We start from the raw sequence: 21,595 nt of genomic DNA on the forward strand, positions 1-21,595 counted from the left end.
ACATCCCTGGCTCCCACTGCACCGTGCACGGAGTTCCTGCTGGCTCTGGGTTCCGGTCCTCCAGTAGCTCTGTGTGCTTTCACTAGCTACAGAACCTCTCTTGAGCACCAGTGTATTCACCTGTAAAGTAAGGGTGAGTAACACAGTATGCTTATAGGGCGGTTGTGGGGATTACTTCATAATGCGCACAGTAAGTACTCAGCGAAGGTCAAATTCCCATTCTTATTACAAGGTCGTCGATATCTCCCACAGTCCCTGGTTCAGGCTCAAGTATGTTTTGTGATTTGATGTCCTACTGTGTTCCTCGCATTAATCAGCCCCTGGGACTTTATAGATTAATGACCACGTTTCCTATTCTTGAAGTAGGCAGAGGCACAAGGAATCCAAGGTCTTAGGTCAGCTCACTTGGGTACATCTGTCTCGGGACTGCTTTGGCTAAGATTGGCCAGTGCGACCTGACAGAGACAAGGCCAGGTCCAGGGGAGCGGCCCCGCCCTGGCCTGAGGATAGTGCTCCCACCCTGGGAGACTTCTAGGGCGGAGCCCGTCAAGAATGGGGACGCGGGGAGGTCAAATGCCTGGAGGGGGCGGTAGCGCACGTAAGGTTGGGACCCCAGCTTTGCCTGGGGTTGGCAAAGGGCGGTCGCTTCGTCTGGTGGGGAGGAAAGGGGTATCCTCAGCCAAGGCCCTAAAGGCCGGGCAGCCTGGCACCAACGGGCGTTCGAGCACCTGCAGGCGTCTTCAGCGACCCCTGGGACTCGGTCAGGGGCTCGTGGGCGCCAGAGCAGAACGGGAGAGCGTAGGCTGCAGATGCCTCTGGGACGCCTTCGTGGAACGTTCGCCTGCCGAGACCTTCCCGGCCAGACCTCCAAAAAGCGGTTCCAAACCACAGTGCGGGTGCTACAGGCAGCGCTCGGCGGAGCGGCGGCGGCCACTGCGTGTGCCAGCGTGCGGTCCCGGTTCCCAGATCGCTGTCCCCGGGCGCTCTGGTGCCTGGAGGTCAGCGGTCGGCGGGCAGCGGCAGCTGGCGCGGCGGAGGGCCGGGGGCGCGTGTGTGCGTGTGCTGGGAAGGTGGCCCTCCCCGCAGCCGCCGCAGCGCCAGCGCCTCCCCCACCCCCTGCGCGCACAGCTCGTCCCCGTCCCTGGAGGCGGCCCGAGCCGCCGCTGAGCAGCCTCGCCTTCGCCTCCCGCGTTTCCTGCCGTCCGCCCTCCCCAGGCCCGGCTCCAGGGGCTGCCGCCTAGCAGCTCCCTGCGGGAGAGCGGTTCAGAGCGCGCACGGGGGAGGGCGGAGGCGGCCCGGTGCGGGGCGGCAGCGCTGGAGAGAGGCGCGCGCGGAGACGCCGGCCCCCCTCTCCGCGTTTGCTCGCTTGCTCCCCGCCTCCCGCACTCCGCTCGCTCCCACCCCTTCCCGGCGTGATTGATCCGTCACGGGCGCCGCCGCTGCCGCCGCCGCCGCGGCCGTTCTGAGCGGAGCCAGAACCCGAGCCCGAGACGGAGCCGGGGCCCGGGCCGGCGCCATTGCGCGGGCGCCGCGGGAAGAGCTTGGCGCGGGGCGGCGGGCCGGGCCAGGCCATGCGGGCCGAGTGAGCCGGCGCCCGCAGCCCGCGGCGCGGCATGGCTTCCCCGCGGAGCTCCGGGCCGCCCGGGCCGCCGCCGCCGCCGCCACCGCCGCCCGCGCGCCTGCTGCTGCTACTGCTGCTGCCGCTGCTGCTGCCTCTGGCGCCCGGGGCCTGGGGCTGGGCGCGGGGCGCCCCACGGCCGCCGCCCAGCAGCCCGCCGCTCTCCATCATGGGCCTCATGCCGCTCACCAAGGAGGTGGCCAAGGGCAGCATCGGGCGCGGTGTGCTCCCCGCCGTGGAACTGGCCATCGAGCAGATCCGCAACGAGTCACTCCTGCGCCCGTACTTCCTCGACCTGCGGCTCTATGACACCGAGGTGAGTGTCCGGCTGCCCGTGCCGTCGGGGCTTCGGGGGGCAGTGGGGTGGGTGGTTTGGACAGGGGCAACCTCCGGCCTTTGGTCAGAGCCCCTATTGACCGGCCCGCGTCTGCCGAGGCCACAGAGGTCTGGTGCCCAGTGCTCACCCCCCGCGGTCCTGCTGGGCTTGGCTGGCACAGCTGGTAACATTTGCCGAGCACCCCCTCCTCTGGTCTTATGTGTGTATGTGTGTGTGGGGAGGGGTGGGGGTGGGATGGAAGACTGGGGTCTCTTTTGACCTGAGAAAAAGGAGTGGAGAAGGTGGGGGCTGGACCCCCAAAGGCCTACATTGACGGCCCCTGTCCAGGTCCCGCTCATGGGGCTGCGAGGTGCGGAGTGGGAGGAACAGGCTCATTGACTGCAAACTGGGCCACCCAGGGCCGGAGGGGCCGCGGGCCTGCTCACAGGCCCCCAGGGAAGCCGAGCCGCGCTTTGAGGTCCGGAAGGCTCCGGAACCCAAGGGGCTTGAGCGTGCAACGTGGCTGAGCGCCTGGTGCGCGCCAGCAGCTCTGAGCCCGCACAGCGCGGGCAGGTGTGGGGCCACCGGCTCTGCAGCGCTTCTGCCTGGACGCGCCCGGCGCTGCCTGTGGCCAGAGCGATTTCAAAAGGAGACCCCAGCCTCGGGTTAGTTGCTCAGAAAGTGCCCTGGCAGTTCTCGTCCCGGAAGTGTAGTGGTGTCTGGCCGCGCCGCTGCTGTTGGCCGGGCGGTTGCAGGCAGTTTCTCCCGGCTCAGGCTTGAAGCATCCTACCTAGTAGCCCGAGCACGGACTTGGAGAGCAGTCCTGAGCGGAGCCAGAGAGCCAAGGGCTTTCCATCCCAACACCCCTCCCCACGGCCTCGGTTTGGGTTCTGCCTGAAGCCCCAGAGCGGACCTTCACCGCCAGCCCAGGGCTGGAGCGTGCGGAGCGGGTCTGGAGGAGCGATCACTGGCCGCGCAAGGTCGGGTTTGCGAGTTTTTCCGGACTGAGCGAGCCCCTGTGCTCCGGCCGCAGCGTTTGAGACGCGGCCTGAAGGGGGCAGTGATTTCCTGTGCAGTACGCTCGGTTGGCGCCTCTTCCACCGCGCGGAGCGGGCCGAGGCGCTGGGCTTGACCCTGGCTTCCTGGGACTCTCCAGGCGCTTCTGCTGGAGTCCAGGTGCAGAACCCTTTTGTGGGGAGGGTCGCGCTACCGCTCTGGTGGTGCAATCTGGGCTTCCCCTCCTCCTTGGTCGGACCCTGTTTATGTCCCCAGAGAAAGAGCAGAATCTAGATTGTATCTTATTCCCTGCCTCCCCGGCTTCACCGGTGAACCAGCTTGCTCCGCGCTGTAAATAAAAGGTGAAGGAACCGGTGGCAGTTGGCAGCGGTGCGCGCAGGCTGCTGCAGGCGGAGAGGCGTCCTCTGCCCCAGAGGATGCAAGCTGGCTGGCTGTGCAGGGCTAACCCGGTGTGAAATCATTTCCGAATGACATTCCTGTCGCCCTCGTCTTTGCCCGAGCATCTCAAGTTCTGTGGGGGTACTTGTCTGGCACACATAAATGGAGAGAGCAATGCAGTTACAGGGAGGTATATCTTCTTGACAGTTTCTCTGTTGCTACCGCACATATTCTTCTGGAGGGGTCACTGCAAAGCCGGTCTTTTGGGGACAAACACATTTTTAGATAGGGCAGCCCTGCTTGCATCATCACCAAGTATTGTCAGCTGCATAATGTTTTCATCATCAGTTTCTTCCCTTTAGAAAGCTGCCCTGAAAGAGATTTCATACTGGCCTGTTTGTGGCAGCAAAGAGATGGGTGCTTCGTTTCAGGGTGTGGGTTGAAGCCTTTACATTTTATTTTTCAAGTGTGTCTTGATGACTTTCTGAGTGAGAGGACCCAAAGTCAAGAGGATGAGGCAGTCAGAAGACTCTTCAATTCGTGGGAATATTTAGAAAACAGTGGGAAGGAAGGCAGAAGATAATTTCAGCTTGTGCAAACAGAGAAGTGTCTCTAGCCTTTTGAAGGGGTCCAGAGTCAGGGCTTTGGGGTAGGTGAAGCCTGGGTTTTAGTGAGAAACTAGTTACTTTCCACCCTGGATGACCTTGAGCTGGGCATTTAATCTCTGTAAGCCTAGGTGGGAATATTATGTGTACTCTGCAGGTGACACGCAGCTTAAGGAAGATAACAAGCCAGGGTAGAAGATGCTCTGGCATGCTGTAAGCACTAAATAAATGTTTCCTGCCTCCCTTCTTCCTCTTCCTCCACCTTTTTTTTTGAGATGGAGTTTTGCTCTTGTTGTCCAGGCTGGAGTGCATTGGCGTGATCTTGGCTCACTGCAACCTCCACCTCCCGGGGTCAAGTGATTCTCCTACCTCGGCCACCCGTGTAGCTGGGATTACAGGCATGTGCCACCATGCCCACCTAATTTTGTATTTTTAGTAGAGATGGGGTTTCTCCATGTTGGTCAGGCTGGTCTCGAACTCCTGACCTCAGCTGATCTGCCCGCCTCTGCCTCCCAAAGTGCTGGGATTACAGGCATGAGCCACCGTGCCCAGACTCCTTCCTTCATTTTTATTTCCTGTGAATTCACAAGTGGCCTTGTCTTTAAAGTAGAGGTGCTTTCTCCCTGAGCCAGAGTGAAGAAAGGATCAGTCTAGGTAATTTGCAGTAAAATCCAGAGCAATCTAAAGAATGTTTGTGGCCAGTGTTAGAGTGTTTAGGGTCTAGTTTATTCAGATTGACTGTCTTTGTGGACACTGCCTAATTATTTACAGGCTGTGTCACATCGTTTGTAGACTTGAACACAGGGTGGATGAGTGAACAGATTTTGGCTGGATTTGCTGACATTTGCTGTCAATCAGTGGCCTCAATGGCCAGTGACTGTGGGCACCAGTATGGACTTTTATGCATATGGTCTGCAGAGAGATGGAGATTTAGCAAGGAATGGGTTAATCTGGTCACTGGGGACAATCTGTCTCAATAAAGGAGCCTCCTACATCCAGATTGACTCTCTTCTGTAAGTAGAATAGTGGTAGATTTTCAAAACCCCACTCAATGCCATGTGTTTTGGTAAAAATGAAACAGCCAAACAGAATACCTGTCTATCAGAACGTCTGCTTCTCTGGTGTAACACCAAATGGCTTCAGCAAATACTTGTTTATATATTCCAATGAGGATTTGAACAAGCAAGACAACTGAAAATACAGATAAAAGAAAGCATCAGAAACTATGTAGAAACATAGAAGTTACTATACCAAGAACCTGGGCTAAATTTGTTATTGCATTGAGTATTATATTTTAGCTCTGAGCTTCCTGGCAGTCAAGGTAAAAAGGTAAATATACCATATTACTTAATGTTTGATCTAAAAACTCTGAGAGAAAATGCCTTTTTTTTTAATTTGAAAGAGCTGGGGGTCTCATTCTCTTGCCCAAGTGAGACTGCAGTGGTACATCATAGCTCACGGCAGCCTTGAACTCCTGGGTTCAAGTGGTCTTCCTGTCTTCCTGTCTCCATGTGGTTGTTTCTTATTCTTTGGTTGCCACACTAATAAAATAAAATAATAGCCAAGGAATGAGTTAAAGATAATGTTTTTTTCAATTTGATTAACATTCATTGTGGAAAAGCTGAAAATTACAGAGAAGCATAAAGAAAAATAATTGCCCATAATCCATCTACACAAAAATAATAACATCTAATAATTAGCATCATTCCCTTCCAGTTGTCATTTTTCACTATTTTATGTATCATACTCCATATGCTCTTTTATGTTTTTTTTCCTTCAGTTAATGTTGTATCCTGGGTTTTCCCCCATGTCCTCAAATCCTCCTTGTAAAGATGATTTTTGGTGGCTGTATACTATTCTGTCCTGTGGGTGTACCATACGTATTTAATCATTCCCCTATTGTTGGACCTATATGTTTTCCCACATGTTACTATCTTATATCATTCAATAATAAACTTAGAGAAAGTTCAGGGAGCCAAGAAGCCCAGTCTAGGGGTGAAACTGTCAGAAAGATCACCCTGATGCCAAGATCTAATGTAGAAATCCCAGCGATTGGTTAGCATGTCGTTTTTCTTGAGTGGCTTTGCCAAAGATCTTTCCCCTTATTCACCATGCTTTAGAAAGGATTTAAAGGACTGTTGAATTGAGGCTGTGCTTCCTAAAAAGGTCTGAGTACAGCTCAGCAGGTGTTTACTGAGCACGTACTGGAGCTGTTGATGCTGCAGAAAAGTGTAAAACATAGCCCTGGGTTTGAGAGAGACAGCTGGCGAATAGAGAACAGGGCAAGAACATATTCATCATTTCTAATGCAAGGTAGAAAATGATAGTGGAGATGGTTGCATAATTCTGTGAATATACTAAAAGCCATGGAATTATACACTTTATGTATATATAACATCACCCCTTTAAAGTAAGTAAGATAATTAAATCTCAGTACAGGTTTAACTGTATTAAATCTCAATATAGTTAATTAAATCTCAGTACAATAAAATATAATTTTTTTATTTTATTAAAAAATAAACTTTTTTTATTTTATTAAAAAATAAAAAGATAGGCTGAGTGTGGTGGCTCATGCCTGTAATCCCAGCATTTTGGGGGGGGCTGAGGTGAGAGGATTGCTTGAGGCCAAGGAGTTCAAGACCAGCCTGGGCAACATAGGGAGACCTTGTCTCTACATAAAATAATTAGCCTGACATGGTGATATGCGCCTGTGATCCCAGCTACAAGGGAGGTTGAGGCAGGAGGATTGCTAGAGCCTAGGAGGTAAAGGCTTCAGTGAGCTGTGATTGTGCTGCTGCACTCTAGCCTGGGCAACAGAGCAAGACTCTGTCTCAAAAATAAAACAAAATAAAATTTAAAAATTTTAAAAAGAACGTGAGCAGTTTCAGATTCAGGCTTACGTCTTATTTGCAGCTGCACCCCCACTGCCCAGCATGCTGCCTGGCTCTTAGTAAGTGTGTTGTTTAGTACTCTTGTTGCAAATAACAGAAACCCGACTTTAACAGGTTCATATAACTGAAAAAGCCTAAGGTGTGCTGTATGCAGGCATGGCCAAATCCAGGGGCTCAAATGATATCTTTAAAAATATCTTCCTCTCTGCCTCTTGGCTTTGATTTCTTCTGTGTTGGCTTCACTCTCAGGCAGCCTCTCCCCATGTGGTGGCACAGATGGCCTCTAGAAGCTGCAGGTTTACACACTTCCAGTTTAGAAACTCCAGTAAGAAGAGTGTTGCTTTCCCAACTGTTTTAGCAGAAGTCTCAAGCTTATATCTCATTGGCTTGAATTGGGTCATGTGTTTATCCACGAACAAATCACATGACCCTGACGAGCCAGGTCTAGAAATTCTGCCCTCCTTTCATTATGAGAGAGGGAGGTGAGGTCAGCTTCACCCAACCACCTGAACGCAGAGTGGGGGAGAGGTGATTCCTCCAAGGAAATCAGAGGCCATTAAGGGTTTGTATGCCAATGAGTCTGATCACAAATAGCCACAAAGGCAGGCAGCTGGGGAGTGCTAAATTGAAGAAAGAAACAATAGAAGCCAGGGGCATTTAGAGAAAGGGATGATCACATAGGTCCAGAGAGGCCTCCTGGAGAAGGTAAGCCTGGAAGAGTGAATGTAAAGTTGACAGAGAGAGGCAGAGGCTCTGGGAAACGGTCATTGGATACCAGGAAGGGTCTCCAAGATCAAAAATGGAAGCAAAAAAGTGTGCAGTGTGTTTGGAGAGCACTGATGTTATGTTTTCACCCAAATGCAGGGTTTGTAGAGGGAAAGGTGCTGGGTGTGGACGGCTTTGAATGCTATGTCAAGAAGGTTTAATCTGGAGGTTTAATATGTCAAGACTTTAATCTGGAGCTGCAAGGAGCCGTGTGATGTCTTTGAGCATGGGTGTGATCCTATCAAGGCTGGTGGGCATGAAGAGGCTGGACCGGAGACAGAATGAGCCTGGAGTCGGAGGGGCTGGGAAATTACTGTAACAGTTGAAGGGAGTGGTGATGGGGCCTGAATGGAGACAGGGAGGCAGGAGGTGGTGTTGTGAAGAACGGGCAGCACTGAGACCCGACAGGGCAGGAGGGGCAACAGAGAGGGAACCAATGTCTGGGGAAGGGGTGTGTGTCATTGGCAGAACAGTCACTGGAATTAGATGCACCGTAGGGGAATAAGGAGAGAGGGTTCCTGCAGGGGTGAGGCCACGTGCTCACCTCACACCTGTCCAATGAGCCCTAGCCCTAGGGTCAGGAGAACTGGGTTTGTATCCTCATTTGGGCACCACTCACCTGCTTGGTGACCTTGGTGAGGTCTGTTTGCCTCGGTTTCTTCATCGATGAAATGGGGCTGATATACCAACTGCCTTATCAGGTGCATAAGGGACAAATGAGATGATCCAGGTGACACCATCCAATCAATGCTCGGTACACTGCGAGTGCTCAGGAAATATTGCTGTTCTGTTGTTCCCATTGTTATTCTTTCCGTACAGTCTGGGGATCATTGTGCTGACCTCCCAGGACTGTGACAAGGAATAAGTGTAATGGGTGGGGCAGCTCAAAGCCCAGAGTAAATACAGAGCAGTGTGACGGGTCCCTTGTTTTCTGGTGCTGTGTTGCAGAGAAGGCATGCTGGCAGAAGAGGGTGCAGACACTGAGACCTTTATTCATGTGTGTCTCCCGGCGTGTCTTTCCTTCTGCCTGTGTCATAGCTGTGTTTGTCGCTTTCTCCCCTACTGGCTGGCAGCTCTTGAGGGTGGGGTCAGTCTCATCCCTCAGGGCCTTATGGGGCTTAACGAGCAGCCTGCATGAGTAAATGGTGAGGCGCTGAACTGGAGGTGCATCTATTCGAGTCTGCTTTCTGAGTTAACACCCCCTGGGATGGTTGGTCTTGTCTCTTCCCCAGGATCTTCCTCCCTCATTTAAGGACTGAGGTGGTGCTACATATCAGGGCCAAGCGAACTGCTGAGCTATAGCTGCCCTCTGCATGTGCCTAGCATGCAGCACTAACCCCCAAGCTCCCCAATATGAAGGCAATATGAGCACCCCAGAAATTCCTCAGACCTAGCCAGGCATCCACGGACATACCTTCTCTGTCCCCAAATTCCTTTTTAAAGAATGAGTTGGGGTGGTGGGTGGAACTGATACACTAAGGGTCTGTTTAGTGTTTGGTATTGGGCTAAGAATGTTACCATGCTAACTTTATCTTTAAAGGGACCTTCTTTTTATATTTGGCTTTCCCTCCCTGTGGGCAGAGTAACATCAACTTCTTCATACAGAAATCTGAGATCTCAGCAGGGAAATTAGCAAGCTGGAAGTGCAAGATAACAATGCAACAGGGGTACTAAACAGACAGTATCTAGGATATATGTCTTTGGTTAGTTAGGGTAGATGAGGCTGTGCTGCACTAACAAACAAATCCTGAAATCTCCATTGCTTAACACAGTAAGATTATTCATTGCCCACAGAAAGTCCAGTGTGTGTCAGAGGTCGTCCTGGGTGGCTCTCCTCCACTGGGTGGACACTTGTCATTTGGAGTCCTTCAGGAAGGAAATGCCAAGATAGACTTGTAAGCATAAGAGATCTTGGAAGCCATCCCTGTGAAAGATAAGAAGAGGTAGGGAAATCCTCTGTCCATGATGCTGTTCTGACACCTGTGGAAGGAGAGGCAGAAGGAAGGAGAGTTGGGTAGGAAGAGCTCCAGAGCCAAGATTGCCCATTACAGGACTTTCCTATCAGACACAATGAGCCAGGCTCTAGAATCCCCACCCAACTCAGTGATTGGCTGAGGTCCGCTGTGGGAGATTTTACTCTTAGCTTGAAGGCTGTAGCAGGTCTTAAAGGTGCTGCAGCTGATGATCATTAGCTGATTGCATCTCCTCCTGTAGGTTCTTTCGTCAAAGGAGGGTGGGGCCTACCTGGTTGGCTGCCACAGACACTGCCTGTTTCTTCTACAGTGCCCTACTACTTACTACACCTGGCCCTATTCTAGGCTCTGGGATACAGAGATGGATGAAACACAGATCCTGCCCTTGAGGAGCTCACTGTTCAACAGGTGGTCAAGATAGACAAAAACAATTACACGTGGCATAGCCCAGCCACAGGAGGGGTTAGCAGAGGATGTGGGGGAAGGGAAGGCATTCCTCTTCTCCAGGCACCTGGTTGGTTATCCTCCATGTTGTTGGGGAGTAAAATGTAAGTGATTTCTTATCTCTAATGTTTTTTGTTACTTATTTTGGTTTTAGGAAGGTGAGGAAATTAAATGGCATGGTTTGCCCAGTGAGCAGCTGCATTCTATCTATTACTTTCTTTTCTTCTTCTTCTCTAGCGTTATGTAACAGTGCACAGTGAGGCTGGTGAAATGCCTTCCTGTCTGTACCTGGCTTTCCAGGGACACACAGAGGAGCCAGGCTGAAACCGTGGGTGTGTGAGCCCCAGACAGGGTCAGCAGCGGGGTTTGGTACTGGGTTAGTTGCTGAGACCACAGGGAAGTCTTTGCTGTTCTCTGTGAATTGCAGCACTAATCGAGGATCCCTGCTCCACTGTTAGCACCAAAAGGGCAGGCACTGGGTGTGTCTGGCTCCTCTGTGGTCGCCTTAGGCACTATCTCAGGGCCAGGCACAGAGCAGCAGCTCAATAAATATTTATCGAACAAATAGATCTAAAAGCCTGGATTCCAGCTCTCCCGTTCTAAGAGGATTAATGGGCAGAGTTTTAACAAATGGAGGAAGTGCTTTGTATGCCAAGCCGTGTGGGGGTGAGCTTTCTGCTTGCTCTTTATTCATTCTTTCGGGTTCTTATTTAGTGCTTTTGGGGGCTGTGTAGTTGTGGTGTAAAAAGGGGAAAGGGTGCTTGGATGTTCCAATAGAAGATTTTGTGCAAAGCTGATGTCATTCTCTTCTCCTCTGACAAATACATGCAGCATCCTCCAAGGTACATCAAAACCTAGGAAATAAATACTTTCCAGCTTCTGAGAAGCATTATGGTTTTAGGAGGTCAGTTTATTGGAGCAGTACACTAACCAGTGGACGGAGGACTTAGGAAACATGTTCTGATATCTTACTCTCGCCTCCAGAGAGCATGAGAGCCAAAGGAGGCTAGACTGGGCTCTGGTCCTAGTAGAAATTGTGGGAATGAAGCCAGTTCATCAGCCTTGGTGAGTCAGGTGGTCCAGTGCAGATCTGGGTATAGTGAGAAAAGATATTCCCTGGAATCCCCTAATAGCAAGGCTTCTTCCAGGCTCCCTGCTCCTGGGCCAGAAGCTTCTGCTCTTTATTCTTCTATGGTGGCCAGGATGACTCAGGAACTGGGTATGTTCAGCTTGAAAGGGACCGTCTCCCTGATGGTGACAGAATAGGTCTGGACCCCAAACTAAATAACCAAGTTTGTTAGAATTGTGAGTAAAGTCCGGGCGCAGTGGCTCATGCCTGTAATCCCAGCACTTTGGGAGGCCGAGGCGTGTGAATCACGAGGTTAGGAGTTCGAGACCAGCCTGACCAACATGAGAAATCCCATCTCTACTAAAAATACAAAAATTAGCCGGGTGTGGTGGCGCACACCTGTAATCCCAGCTATTCAGGAGGCTAAGGCAGGAAAATCACTTGAACCTGGGAGGTGGAGGTTGCAGTGAGCCGAGATCATACCACTGCTCTCCAGCCTGGGTGACAGAGTGAGACTCTGTCTCAAAATAATAATAGTAATGAAAAATAAAAACAAAGAATTGTGAGTAAAGTAAGAGTACATTGGTTATGAGCTGGGGTTTAAGAGTCTGAAAATTCTTGGCTGTGTGAATGAACATTGAACACTTTTTTGGGCTGATCGGGGCATTCTTTTGCCAATTTTCTACTTTTCTGATTTTTTTAGAGTAGTCTACATTGCTGGAAGGATGAAGTGTCATTGTCATCTAGAAATTAGTGGTAGATCCAAAGTGTTGAGTGAGTGGACTCATCTGTCTTCATCAATGCCCATGTTCCACAGCTGCTGGCAGAAGCAGACCCCCTTCTCCTGCCATTTGGCAAGGACATCATCAGTCACTGTTCAGATAAAATCTAGCCAAAGAAGGACTTTGTGGAGTGATGCATTATTGCTACTCTCATGGTGCGGGGTCAGGAGGTGGCACAGAGAAAAATGATATTTTCATGCTCTTCTTATGATCCACTTGACTTTGTTCAGAGAAAACTGATTTTGAAAGCAATGGCCATACTTACAATAATCATCACTATATTATCCAAATCGTCTTGTTTCTAGAACTACCATTCACTGAAGCCTTTCTGAAAAATGCCCAGAATTGTTTCAGGGATGTAACTGGCTGATGGGGACCCACATGCTCACTCTGGGGCAGATGACCAGAGCCTGTGCGAATGCCCCCACCGAGTTCAGCTGAAAGAGTGCCTTGGCTTTGATGGGAGAGTTGGCTTGGTTGTCACTCCACAAAGCATCCTCTGGAGCCCAAATAACCTTCAGAGGTCCTTCCTGGACTCTAGGAATTCTAGAAACTTTGGGAAGCCTGTGGAGAGCTTCTAAATCTCATGGTCATAAACAAAGGAAAAGGAAATGGGAACATTTAGTTGCAGGTAGGTAGATGAAGAAAAAGAAACTAGAACAACAGTAGCTCACCTTTATCCAGTGCTTACTATATGTTAGCACCTATGTCAGTGCTTTGCAGCATTCATTCATTTAGTCTTCACTACAGTCCTATGAGGTCCTTACTCTTATTGTCTGCATTTTACAGATGAGGCTTAGAGAGCTTATGTGACTTATTTAACATCACAACAACCAGGTGTGGAGCTGAGATTTGAATCTGGGTGGTCTGACTTTGATCTCTGTAGCTTACGCTCTGAGTAAACCAACATCTTCGTATAGTTATTTTCCTCCCATAAAAGCAAGCGGCAAGTTTTTTTCCTCCAATAAAAGCAAGCGGCAATGGCTTTTTTTTTTTTTTTTTTGCTTGCAAATTTCACCCCCAACTGCTTGCCTCTCTCTGGGATTCAACCCCACCCTCTCCCATTTCTCTGTCCACCCACTCAGTCATACACAGCCAACCCTGCACTCTCTACTCACTTTAAGTGTGTCTATCTACACACCTGACTCACACAGATCTGCTCTCTATCCCCTGGCACCTGGAGAACTTGTCACTTCCAGAACTTGTCACCTTCCGTTGTGTTTACTCAGGGTGGCAGTGTTTATGTCTGGGTGTGTCTCCTGATAGACTCGGATCATCTCAAGGGTAATAGTGGTGCTTCTTTTATGAATTTAGGGTATACTTGCTAAGCACCTACTTGGTGCCAGGCTCTGGGTTTGTTACACAGCATATGGAGATAACTCCAAAATAGCTGTGCTTTCAAAGGCACATGGGGGAGGAGGCCCAGGGATCATTACCATGAAGCATGAGGAGTGTGATGGTGTGGGTGGGCACCCCCGGGTAGAGAAGACAGTTAAGACCACTGACCCAGCAATCCAGTCCAGCGGCCTCCCAGCTTGATACCATGCAGGGACTCACCATTGTTCTTGGGATGGGAACACAGCTTCTCCCACGGCCTTGCAGGCCCTCTGCAGTCTGCCCTGCCCACTCCCGGCATTGCTGCTGAGCACTCTCCCTCTCTTCCTTAGGCCCAGTCACATGGTCCTTTCTGTGTCTTGGGTGAGTGTGCTCCTTCCTGCACAGGACCTTTGCATGAGCTGTTACTGTGGCCTGGAATGCTCTTGCCACCTTTCTTCATTCTTTAAATCCTAGATCAGGTGTGCATTCTCTGTCCTCCCCGATTAGGCAAAATCACCTATCATGTTTTCTCTAAGAACCATGAACTTTCCCTTCCAGTGCTTATCATAGCCACAAGTTAACTTTTGTTGGATGATTTGATCCCTATTGGTCTCCCTCCTGCTCCACAAGGGGACTGTGAACCCCATGAGTGCAAGAACTGGTTTGTGTTGGCTCACCGTAACGTCCAGCACACTTTCTAGCACATAGTAGGTGCTCAGTAACTATTTGGAGACTGAGTGACGGCTGGAGGATTCTGAGGCCAATCTTGACGTTTATAAACGGCATGCTAGTTTTTTTTTCAGTGCCTGTGGGGTGTGGGGGAGACAGCTGGATGCTGTAGAAAGATATTGCGCATCAGTCAGCCTGTGTGTGCATGCTGACACTGCCTGTCCCCTGAGCCCCAGTGTCCTTGACCATAAGATGGGATGGTACTCTCTTAGAGAGTTATTTTGAGGGTTGACTTGGAGCATTCATGTCAAACACTGAGCACAGAGATCCACACTGAGTAGATTTTATACTAAGTTTTACTGTTATTATTTATTATAATGCATATGAAAATGGGAAATGCTATGTAGTTGCATAAAAACTGGTTCTTATTTCAGTGGGGGATTGTGCGTTTGAGGCCAATGAAGAAGTTGTGGTCTGTGTCTGAGTTTCATTGAATGGGGTTTTTAAGTTAGGGGGTGTTTTTAAGCCCCATCCATTTCTGGAAGGATTTGAGGTGCACCGAGAGCTCAGTGGTGAAGCCTCCACTGGCCCTTGGGGCTGGTGTCCCCAGTGAAGTCTTTATAACTCTGCTTTATAATCACTACTTGTTATTGTCCACTGCCCCACCAGGCTACGAGCTGGGCCAGCCCATGAGGACAGGCACAGCATCTGTTTGGTGTCTGCTGTGCCCCAAAGCCCAGGACAGAGCCTGCAGGTACTCCAGAATATATGTGAGTGAATGAAGGTCTCTGTGTCTGGAGCACCCAGCACGGCCCCTGGCACATTGCAAATGCATTTCGCGTGAGTGGTGCTAAACACAAGGTAAAATAGAACGATTTTGGATAAAAATCACAACTGGGCCCCTAAGTGGAACAGAGAGAGATGATGTTATCAGGCATCTGGTGAGGAATGGATTGTTCCAGTTGAACACTGGATTTGAAGGCAGGACAGAGATGCTCTGATGTTCCTGTGTGATGAGGACACATTTCCTTTTAGGATCCAGAGACAAATCTTTTAGGTTAGAGGTAGGGCGGTTCAGTGGAAAGAGCTCTGGATTCTCCATGGGTGACCCAATGCTGACACTCTTTAATGGATGACCTCGAGCTCATCATTTAACTTCTCTGCACCTTAGTTTTATCACCTATAAAATGAGAATAGTAAGGTCTGCTCTGCTTTTTCATAGAGTTATTGTAGAGATCGGAGAAAGAGAGAGAGAGAGGAAGGGAGAGATATAAGAATGTGGAAGGGCTTTAGGAAGCTGTAAAGTGGTGCAGATATAAAATATGCCTGAAACTAAACACAAAGAGTAATCAATTCTGGGTCATTCTCTCAAGACCATTGGATATTTCCAATGACAGCTTTATAGAAGACACAGTGATGTCATTCATGTGAGTGATTCATTTAACCCCCTAATAAAGGAGGACACAGTATTAGATTATAACACTCTGAAAGCAGTTCTTCAGGGGACCGAGGTTTTGTGACCTAGCAGGCTGTCTTACTGAAGAATCTAGAACAAGAGGTAGTTAACATGTTTCCTTTCAACTGTTAAATGCCTTCAAAAGCCAGTCATCTGTTTTTGGCAGGCCATCCACCACCAGGGTATTGATCAGGGGTCTCAGGGCAGAAACTTGGAGGCATGAAGGTTAGTGAGGGCTGTCTTCTGTAAGCATCAATTTGGGATCCTGGCCATCAGTGGGGGCCTAGACCTCAAATCATTGGGGGTTGCTAGTTGGGTGGCTGGGGGAGAGACTAGCCCACCAGCTTAAAATATGAAATACCCAGACTGGGCCAGTCCACTACAGCCCAGGCGTGGGCGGCTGAAATGCCAGTGTGCTGGGCTGTTTTCATTTTCTCCAGAAAGAGCTTTGACTTCTCCAAGCAGATGTACAAGTATTTGGTGGAGATCTCAGGGTTCTGGGCCAGGCAGTGTGGAAATGTTGAGTCTGGCTTGAGAGTTTGGGGGCAACAGTTGCTAGCTGGCTACCTCCTCCTCAAAAGGAGAGCAGCCAGGCTCCTGTGGACACTGGGTTTTTAACCATCAGATTGGCTTTGACCTGGCTGCTCAGAATTCTCTGCGTGCTGTGGCCTAGAAGGCCCTAATTCCAACTTTGTGTCTACAATGAAGAAAACAAAATGACAGGGACAGGTCCTTATTGAATCCCTACTATGCGCTGGGCACTGATGTGGTTGCTTTCATATGTGCACCTGGCTAGTGGCAAGGTGTAGTAGAAAGAGCTTAAAACTTGTGAGCTGGAGAAGCCCAGGGTCAGCTCTGAGCTCTGGTCTGGCTCTGTATTCAGATGACATTCTAAAGCCCCTCCCCTTAGGAAGCTTTAAAGTCACTGAGGATCAATGGCCACTTTGTCTAAGGAACAGGGGGGTCCTCTGGGAGGGAAAGGAATAAAGGTGACTCCCGGCCTCTGGGGTTGAAATTGTTAGGATGTAGTGGGGCCTGCTGGACGGAAAGGCAGAATGATCTGCAAGGGAGACCTTGCTTTGAGTGGGGGCCAGAGCACGGGCTGCTGAGGGCAAGGCTAGTTTAGAGATATAGCTGATACTGGAGCCCCCTGCTACCACCTGATATCATGGAGGGGCCCGGGGATGGCGTCTGTGTGGATCAGTGCACGTGGAAAGTGCTCAGTGCCTGGGACTGAAACCTTCAGTTTCTGTTTTGGCCCTGAGTGGGTGGCCCTGGAGAAAGAGGCCTGTGTCCCAAGATTGGCCTCCTCAGGGGTCAGAGCCTCATCCTGGTTTCAGAGGAGACCTCAGGCTTCTGAAGAGGCTATGGCAGCAAGGCAGAGCTGAAGGGAGCCAATGGTGGCAGCCAGGCCTGGCTTAGAGGCTGGGATTGAGGAACCTCGAGGTGTCCGGGTGAGGAAGACTCGCTGATCTATCAACATAGGCCACGCCGGGGGTCGAGGGAGAACTGGGCCAAGTGTTGCTGAGAGACAGCCCAGACTGCCCTACCCCCATCTCTTCTTTGAGCATTCCAAGGAATATGTCATTTGTATCGACCTGGTAAAGTCTGAAGGGCGGCTGATGTCTCATTTAGTTCTTATAAAATGGTTCTTCTGTTACTAGGGTGTTACTGAATGATGCATTTGGAAGAAATAGTCAACTCTAGCACTGCACAGCATTTATAATTCTCATTGTTTAATTGTTGGTATTATTTTAACAATTAAACAACAGGAGAAGAATTCTTCTCCTTAGTCCCAATCGTACCTGGGGAAACTGCAGCTCTGCATTGTAAGCTGGGGTGAGGCAGCGAGTCTAAGTCAGCCTGACTCTGAGCCCAGTGCCCTTGGGCTCACAAGGCATGCTACAGTCCAGCCAGATGGGGTCTGTGGTCCTGCTCTCTTGTTTGGGGTCCCAGGATCCAGCCAGACTCCTGGGAGTCACCTATCATGGCTGTTCCCGAAGGGCCTTGGGCCAAGCCCTGGAGAGAGTGGAAGGTTATAGATGGTGAGCTGTATGTGTAGACACTGTTGGCTTCATGGACGAGAATGCACTTTCTATTTCATCCTCCTAAGCACCTCCAGAAAGACTCTAAAGGTGGCCCAGGGAGGCGCTCAGACTGGCTGGATGTTGGGTGGACTCATATCCACACTTCAGGCCACCACAGCTTGCCACACGGGGGAGGTGACCTCATGCTGGACTCTGAGTTCCATTCAGGAGCAAGCTCAGAGCACCTGCCTCCTGCCAGGATCCGAACTTGACTTGGTGTGACCTCTGCCCTTAGGGAGCTCACAGGACAATGTAGGCCACTCACATGCAAGCAAGTGACTCTGGTAAGAGCACTTACTAGCTGTGTTAGTTCTGGGCAAGCCACTTTATCTCCCTGTGCCTCACTGTTCTTCTCTGTACAATGGGGTAATAATAATAGTACCTGCTTCATAGGACGGCTACCAACACTGATAGTTATCAGTGACTATTGAAGACTTCAGCCACTGCCTGATACATAGTAAGCGCCACAATAGTGTCAAATACAAAAATGCTCTGAGGAAGATTTGAAGATCCTGTTAGCAGAGGCTCCGGTCAGAACTCCAGCAGCACAAAGAGGAGGTGGTGAATTGAGTTCTCACAGCGGGGAACCTGGAAGGGCCTTTCCCCGCAAGCGACCTTTGAGCTGGCCTTGAAGGACAGGAGGTAGAAGATGTGGGAAGAGCCCTGTGGTAGGAGGGAATTGTGTGAGCAAAGCTTGGAAGGTAGGACTTTGAGGGGACAGTGCTGAGCCATTCAGATGTGGCCAGCACATAGGTGACTGACCGCAAGAGACACCGTGGACAGAGAGCTGGAAGGCCTGGGAAACAGTCACCTTTGGGCCCGCAGTGTCTGAAAGCACATTTTTTAATCAATCAGCGCTCGCCGAGGGCCTCCGCAAGGTCCTGGCTTCTAGCCTTGCTGTCAGAAAAGAGTTTCCTGTTGGCCAAAGCTGGAGAACACACCCCCAGTCACCTGAGAGCTGGGCAAGGTCACCTCCAGGGACACTGCAAAGACTAGGGCACAGGGGAAGAAAGGTGGATTAGGCTGACTTGGAGTTAAACCCTGGCTTTGTCACTTCCTGGGGTTGACAAGCCCTGTAACTTATCGAGCCTGTCATTCCCCTGGTGCAACAGGGAGATGAGTTTACCTGCCTTGCAGGGTTTGTCCGTGAGGCTAGGGTGAGAGTATGTATTCCCAAACACCCCAGCTGGAGCTAGGCACTCCGCGGATGCCTGATAACACTGAATGGGAATGGGACCCATCCTTGTTTGACATCACTTAGATTTGGGAATGTGTCTGCCCTGAGATCATTCTAATTTTAACAATCGAAAAATGACTCAGGGTCTTGAAGAAGGCCCATGAGGGATTTTTAAAGCTTACTCTAAGTTGGGTCTGTAGGTGGACATAGTAGATGCAATCAGCTTTACGTTTCTCTTAATGGCGTTCTTGATGAAGGGAAGCAGTGAGTAGCAGTGATCTGTGCTGGTATAACTGTCGTGGAACTCAGCAGCAAGAGGCCAGGTTGGCAGGCCTGGCTGTGCAGTCACAGTGCAGAAGACTGGTGCTGACTTCCCCAGGCTGTCCCTCGGGCTGAAGGGCGGCCAGTCTGGGTGCAGAGGAAGTTGTCCTTTTGAGGCAGGTGTGCACACACAGTGTTGGTCCCTAAGACCTGTCTCTGTTGGAGTGTGGCAGAATATCTGGCCTGGGTTGGGTTTCTCCTTTATTCCCTGATGGGCTATGTCCTGGGTTTGGACAGCAGCGCTCCGGGGGCCACTGTCATTCTGGATTCTAGGGATTAATCAGCCCCTCTTGAGAGGATCACCGTCTTGGTTCCCAGCTGGGATGCAGAATGGCTTTCCTTCTGAGACCTGCCAGGTTCCAGCGCTTGCTACCAAACAGGACTTCCTCTTTGGGCAGAGAAGGGTGGGCTATTCCTTCTCTACACATTTGGATGGAAGAGATTCTGAATAGAGCAATACAGTGGTTTTCTCACAACCACTGATAAAGAAGCTGATGTATAAAGATGAAATTGGATTTTTACCAAAAATAAATCAGTTTTAGGTGTTTAGCAAAACAGCTGTAATGGCTTTGTGGGAGTCCAAGGCAAAGGAAGGATGTGTTCAGAATACAGGTTTGGATCTTGGAAGACTTGGTCCTGGTTCCTGAAATTTGGGTTCTCTGAGACTCCGTTTCTTCACCTGTAAAATAGGGCAAGGCACCTGCTCCAACCTCTCTCAGGGTGATTTTATGCTTAAATTAGATAATGACACTGGAAAGTCTTTGACTAAAGTCAAGAAAGGCATATCTGGGATTGCTGAGTGTTTCCATGAGAGCCCTGCTGTGATAGGTGTCTGAACGTGTGAAGGAGGAAATCATGGAAGCTGCAGAAGAAGCAGTGTTGCAACGATAATGGGGACAAAAGTAGGTCTCATTTCAGTTTTAGGAGGAAATGGGGCAGTAGATGGAAAGATTGAGCTATCTATTTTTGTTTTTAAGTCACTTTGCAGGAAGAAAATGGACAGTTGGATTCTTTCATTCTCTATAGTCAGAAGTCAGAAGTCAGAATGTCAGAGGAGATTTAAGGCCCACCTGAACAAACAAACAAACATATCTTGAAAAGAGTTTCTTGTGTGGTTTGGATGTGTATAAGAAGCCAATTTAAAAGCGTTCAGATCTTTGTATGGTATATGTAATGATAACTGACATAATAGTGTTAGGAAGAGCATAACCGTGCCATAAACCGTATCATTTTGACTCTTTTGAAGAAAAGCTGGGCAAAGATGTCGGGGATAGAGGACGATCCTGGCTCTTTTACTAGCTGCAAAAGCTGCTTTCTGCAGTCCAGCTCCTCTTGTTTGGAGCTATACAAGATCCTTCAGAAACCTGGAATGTGGGAACCCTGGCTTATTGTCTACATGCACTAGGCACAGGCATGAGCTTGTCTAAGCGAAAATGCAGCATATCCTGCTATTAGCACCGTTAGCATCGTCAAAGTGAACACATTTCCCAGTCTTAGCCTCTTCTAAGGACTTTATAAGTAGTAAATCACCTACTTCTCACCAAGGCCCTATGAGGTAAGCATTCTTATTGCCCCCATTTTTCAGATGAGAAAACTGAGGCACAGAGAGGTTCAATAACCTGCCTAAAGTGATATGTCTTATAAGCTGGAATTCAAACTGAGGCAGTCTGGTTCCAGGGCCCACATCCCTAAACGTTATGCACTACTGTCTTGTGTCTGGCATTCAAAGGGACCTCAAGAAATCAACTGATACAGTTGCCTACCTTTCCACAGATAATCTGATTGTTATCTCCATTTTACACATGAGAAAACTGAGGCCCAGAGAAGGAGAGAGGCTTGACTTGCTAAAGCCACACAATAGGATGACATAGGGCTAAGACTAGAACCGGAGTCTTCATGATAGTGGTGACCTCCTTCAGAAGTTTGCCCTTGCCTTTGGCTTATCTGTCCTGAACATGCTTTCCCTTTCTAAGACAGCGAGGGCAACACCAACATCTGGCTCAGATCGGGCTCTTCTCATCTCCATCACGCTTTGCACTCTCCCTTTCTAGAACCAGCAGGTGCTCCTCGTGTTGCCTGGCTCACCTGGCCAGGACCCTTCCCTGGAACGCCCCTCCCAGCTGTCCACAGAGGCCTGCACAAGTGTGATATGGAGGTTGGTGGGAACTCTAACCAGCTGTGATTCCAACGTGGATGCTCAGAGGGTGGTTTGAACAATTAAGAGAGGAAGTGATGATCACTGGGGTCACCGTGGGTTCATTTAGAGCAAGGCCTGCAGGACTGACCACCGTTTCTTTGTTGAGAAAATTACTAGACTGATTAGATCAGGGAGTTGGGTCCTAACACATGTGAATTCCATGAAGATATTTGACAAAACTAATGATTTTTCAATGAGATAAAGATGGTCTATTTAGGCACACCTCTTAATTGTTGAAACTCCAAACCCAAAAGATGTTCATTTGCAAGCAATCTGTGGTGGTTGTCCATGGGACTCTGTTCTTTGCCTGGAGATGATATATATATGAAACCACATATTCTTTCTTAAATTAGTGATTTGGATAAGGTCATAAAAGTCATACTGATCAAATTTTGCTGATGATGCCAAGATAGGAGGATTAGCAAATATTTGAGGTGGCAGAGCCAAAAAACAAATTTCCTCTTGTTACATTCACCCCATTGCTCCAGGATTCCAAAATTCTTTTTTCAGGAT

The 21,595-nt window shown here is 49.6% G+C and overlaps 1 protein-coding gene across 1 annotated transcript in view; it reads left to right on the top strand.

Moving 5' to 3' along the window:
- Positions 1–1,156: 1,156 nt before the first annotated feature.
- GABBR2 (gamma-aminobutyric acid type B receptor subunit 2) overlaps positions 1,157–21,595 on the top strand; it is a 419,555-nt gene continuing 399,116 nt past the window's right edge. The window contains exon 1 of the mRNA XM_050762091.1: positions 1,157–1,934. Coding sequence (XP_050618048.1) covers positions 1,614–1,934 — 321 coding nt within the window. The 5' untranslated portion in view covers positions 1,157–1,613. The remainder of the gene's footprint in view (positions 1,935–21,595) is intronic.

Source organism: Macaca thibetana, chromosome 15 (genome assembly GCF_024542745.1).
Source record: "Macaca thibetana thibetana isolate TM-01 chromosome 15, ASM2454274v1, whole genome shotgun sequence".
Classification (NCBI taxonomy): domain Eukaryota; kingdom Metazoa; phylum Chordata; class Mammalia; order Primates; family Cercopithecidae; genus Macaca; species Macaca thibetana.